Here is a 3,894-nt window from a genome sequence, read left to right on the forward strand (position 1 = left end):
TTTTTTTAAATTAAAGTCTACCAAGTAGGAGAAATATTTTTTAAATTACAATGGAAGCGCCATTGACATAACGCAATTTTTTGATTCGTTGAAAACGAAACCATTATTGGTGGATTATGTTTCTCTTTGTGAAGATTAACTATGGATTTCTTTGGAAAATAATATGTAAAAAAATCTCAGCTATAACAAATTTTGTACATTATCTTAACAGTTTTTCCACTTACTATTTGTTACTCTATGGCAAATATTGGGACAGAAAGTGCGAAGATTCTGAAACATGGATACAGTCAATGAAGAAACAAATGAAAATCGGAGCACTAAAGGTTTGAATAAGACGAATTCTCTCGAGAAATTCTACGCCAGTAATGGGATCTTTGTAACTGGAGCAACCGGTTTCCTTGGAAAAGCTCTTCTGGAAAAACTGATCCGCATGTGTCCACACATCGCTACCATTTTCATACTAATTCGTCCAAAAATTAACGAAACCATAGAACAACGATTTAAGAAGCTCATTGATGATCCCGTTCGTAAATATATACTTGTTCCTTTCAATATTTAAGGAGCCAAATTGATTAACTTTCTTTTCTGGAATTGAGCTGGTATTTTTTCGTCCTCAGATCTACGATGACATCAAAGCAAAACATCCCTCAGTTTTGAGCAAAGTTTATCCCGTGAAAGGTGACGTGAGTCTGCCAGATTTAGGTCTTTCGCGAGAAAATAGAAATCTGTTGTTAGAGAAAGTAAACATAGTGTTTCACGTCGCGGCCACTGTGAGATTCAACGAGCCGTTACACGTGGCTATTAATGTGAATACGAAAGGTACTACTCGCGTCATCGAACTTTGGAACGAACTGATGCACCCGATTAGCTTCGTCCACGTTAGCACCGCCTATAGTAATGCGAATCTACATGAGATTGAGGAAAAAGTTTATACGTAAGAATAAGTTATACGTAAACGTTGTTCCATGATTTACGAATATTATATTCATAATTATAGCGTGAAGAATATGTTCACATATTATTGATTTTGCAGCACGAGTTTGAAACCTTCAGAGGTGATCGATATGTGTGACAAATTCGACAAAACGTCCATCACCGAAATAGAAAAAAAGATTTTAAAAACTTATCCAAACACATACACATTCAGTAAGAATTTAGCAGAGCAGATTGTAGCAAGCAAGTGCAAAGGTCTACCAGTTGCGATAGTGCGGCCAAGAATAATTGGTGCTTCTCTGGAAGAACCATGTCCTGGTTGGATAGAGAATATTTCTGGATTTACAGGTATTTTAATAGATATTTTTCAATAGTAATTCAATATCCCTTACATTTCACAAGATTGGAGTTAATTGCTTAGTTTGTGAGCGGCTAGATGAAAGGCTTTCCACTAGATTATCATTATTATAGTTCAAATTTGTTTTGAACTATAATACAATTGCGAGTGCTGCATTTCTGCTAATCACAAATCACAAATAGTTTCTAAATTATTCCAATTTTATGTTACCAGGTACCTTTCTGCTAATCAGCAGAGGATGTGCAACAGCGATACGAGGTAGGAGAGATGCAATATCGGATATAGTGCCTGTGGATTTCGTAGTCGACATGATAATATGTACTGCATGGCATGTCACGTTACATAGAGATCATGAAGTTAAAGTTTACAACTGCACGAGTAACGCATGCCCTTTTAAGTAATTTTTATTACGAATTTTTTTCTACTAATGTAATTCGATTGTTAGAGTATTCCATAAGTTTCAGTTTATTTAAGTAAGGTGGACAATGGAAGCGCACACAAACGTAGAATACGAAAGTCCAATTTTGATTTCAATACGTTAATTTAAGAAGATAGTGATGTAATGTAATACTTATTTAGATTGTATAATATTTGCTGAGATACTCGGATAACAATAAACTTTACTTTAAGCGTATTTCAATTAATTAATAATACAATGTAATTGTTTCAATTGGCAAGATGGGGTCAGATGAGAGATGCTATTGTGAAATGTAGCACAGAAACGCCACTGAACGATACGCTGTGGTACCCGGGTTGTCCAATGATAGCTAATAGATATATTTACCAGGTTCGGAGTATAATTCCGCATGTTTTGCCTGCGTTCGTCATAGATATATTTTTAAGACTCCGAGGTAGTAAACCAATGTGAGTATTCTATCGATTCTCATGCAACGAGAAAAATGTTTCTGGGGAAATCTCTGTCTTCATCTATAATAAAAGTAAAACTGATATTTCAGAATGATGAAACTTCTCCTAAATGGCAATAAGCTGTTTACAATGATAGCATATTTTGTCATGCACGAATGGACTTTCCAAAGGGATAACTGTTCTGACTTAGTGAGAAAAGTGAAAATGTTGAACGACGGCGATATGGTCAAACTAAATTTACGGGATATGGATTGGGGGAAGTACGTTGCAATTTACCTGATGGGAATTAGGAAATTTATTCTGAAACAAGAGTTTAAGTCAACAGCCCGACAACGGTTATCAAGGTGCATATAAAAGTATCTTCGTATAAAAAAATAGGAACTAATCTAAATACATTTATTTTCGGTTATTTCAGGTTGTACTGGATACACCAGATCACTAAAATATCCGGTATAATGATCTTACTATGGATAGTATACCGTATCGTGTACTGATTATTCGAACCTTATTTTTTCTGTCTAAACCAAAAGAATATAAATACAATTTTATGAAGAGGGGATTCAACATCCTCATATCCTCTTCATTTTGCCTTTTCACTCGTCTCCTTTCTAAAGAAATCCATTTATGACATTGCTTGTTTTTTCTATAATATTTTAATAAGAATGCAGTTATTTATACGCACATGATTTCAGAGCTGTAAGCAATTCATCTGCTCACTGAATATGAACATTTTTGCATTATAAGGACAACATTATAATGACAAAATCCTCTATCCAAACAAAAGTTACGAGATAGTTATTCGTTGACAATAATAATTTACTATTGGAAAGTCTACTGAGCAATAAACAATGATGGTAGAAAATAAATATATTTTAAAATATAATAGTGCTAAAGTAAATCATTTTTAAGAATCCTTCAATTGCTCTAAAGGCTCACTTTGGTTCTCAAGTTGTTTGCTCATGAACCTTGTAGTTGCTTGACCAATCGGCGTTAAAATATATGATACAGTCAAAGAAATAGAAACTAGATGTGGCATTCATGCTGGATAAAATATTATTTCACATAATAAGTAGTAGATAGGTTTCTATTTAAGTTAGATATACATAGGATGTAGGGTTTTATTTCATGTGTATGTATGTGAATATCGCAATATAAGTGATCAATGATTTGTACAGAAATTGTGTGTGATTCATACAAGACAGCGTATTGCCACATTTATCAACAGCTCATAAATTCGTAATGCGTACGCGGTTTTTATGTGAGTATGGCTATTTTTATTACGATTTATCTGGAAACAGTCCGGCCACAACAGCGCGTTTGTGATTTTCCTACGCTAGGTAAACTTGTAAACAAATTGTTTACATATGTTGAGGTTGACTGATAGAAGAACAAGTGGATGAATTTGTAATAGAAAAATTTAAATAAATAAAGGTATAAGTATAAGTACAAGTATAGTGTATAAGTTTATGCTGATCCATATCCTCACTCTCATAGTGTTGCAATACGATAGAATCTTAATAAATGATACTGGTGGTTGTACTACACATCGTCGCCTTTAAACCTAAAATAAATTAAGTAATTGTAATATTGAAAGTATAGAAGCTGATGAATATATTTCAATATTGAATAATTTGATAAATTAAGAAAGAATATTACTCACATGTGGTATTTATTACCATATGAGTATTAGGCGTCATGATAAATAATTGGAAAGTACGTTTGAAGGGCCGGGTTTA

At 33.5% G+C, this 3,894-nt stretch overlaps 1 protein-coding gene across 1 annotated transcript; it reads left to right on the top strand.

Annotated features, from left to right (window-relative positions):
* The first annotated feature begins 277 nt into the window (after nt 1-277).
* On the top strand, nt 278-2,652 carry LOC117161681 (putative fatty acyl-CoA reductase CG5065). Its single transcript, XM_033343383.2, has 7 exons — nt 278-523; nt 618-934; nt 1,034-1,281; nt 1,505-1,688; nt 1,970-2,155; nt 2,248-2,502; nt 2,574-2,652. The coding sequence occupies exons 1-7, from the start codon at nt 278-280 to the stop codon at nt 2,650-2,652; spliced, it is 1,515 nt and encodes a 504-aa protein (XP_033199274.2).
* The last annotated feature ends 1,242 nt before the right edge of the window (nt 2,653-3,894 follow it).

The sequence above is a fragment of the Bombus vancouverensis genome, chromosome 17 (assembly GCF_051014615.1).
Source record: "Bombus vancouverensis nearcticus chromosome 17, iyBomVanc1_principal, whole genome shotgun sequence".
Taxonomy (NCBI): Eukaryota; Metazoa; Arthropoda; class Insecta; order Hymenoptera; family Apidae; genus Bombus; species Bombus vancouverensis.

What these genes read in the sequence shown, in the direction of transcription:
- LOC117161681 (XM_033343383.2), top strand. Translation starts at nt 278, where the DNA reads ATGGATACAGTCAATGAAGAAACAAATGAAAATCGGAGCACTAAAGGT. An exon ending in AGAAGCTCATTGATGATCCC is followed by an intron (nt 524 to 617) that starts GTTCGTAAATAT and finishes TTTCGTCCTCAG; the next exon opens with ATCTACGATGACATCAAAGC. An exon ending in GCCCGACAACGGTTATCAAG is followed by an intron (nt 2,503 to 2,573) that starts GTGCATATAAAA and finishes CGGTTATTTCAG; the next exon opens with GTTGTACTGGATACACCAGA.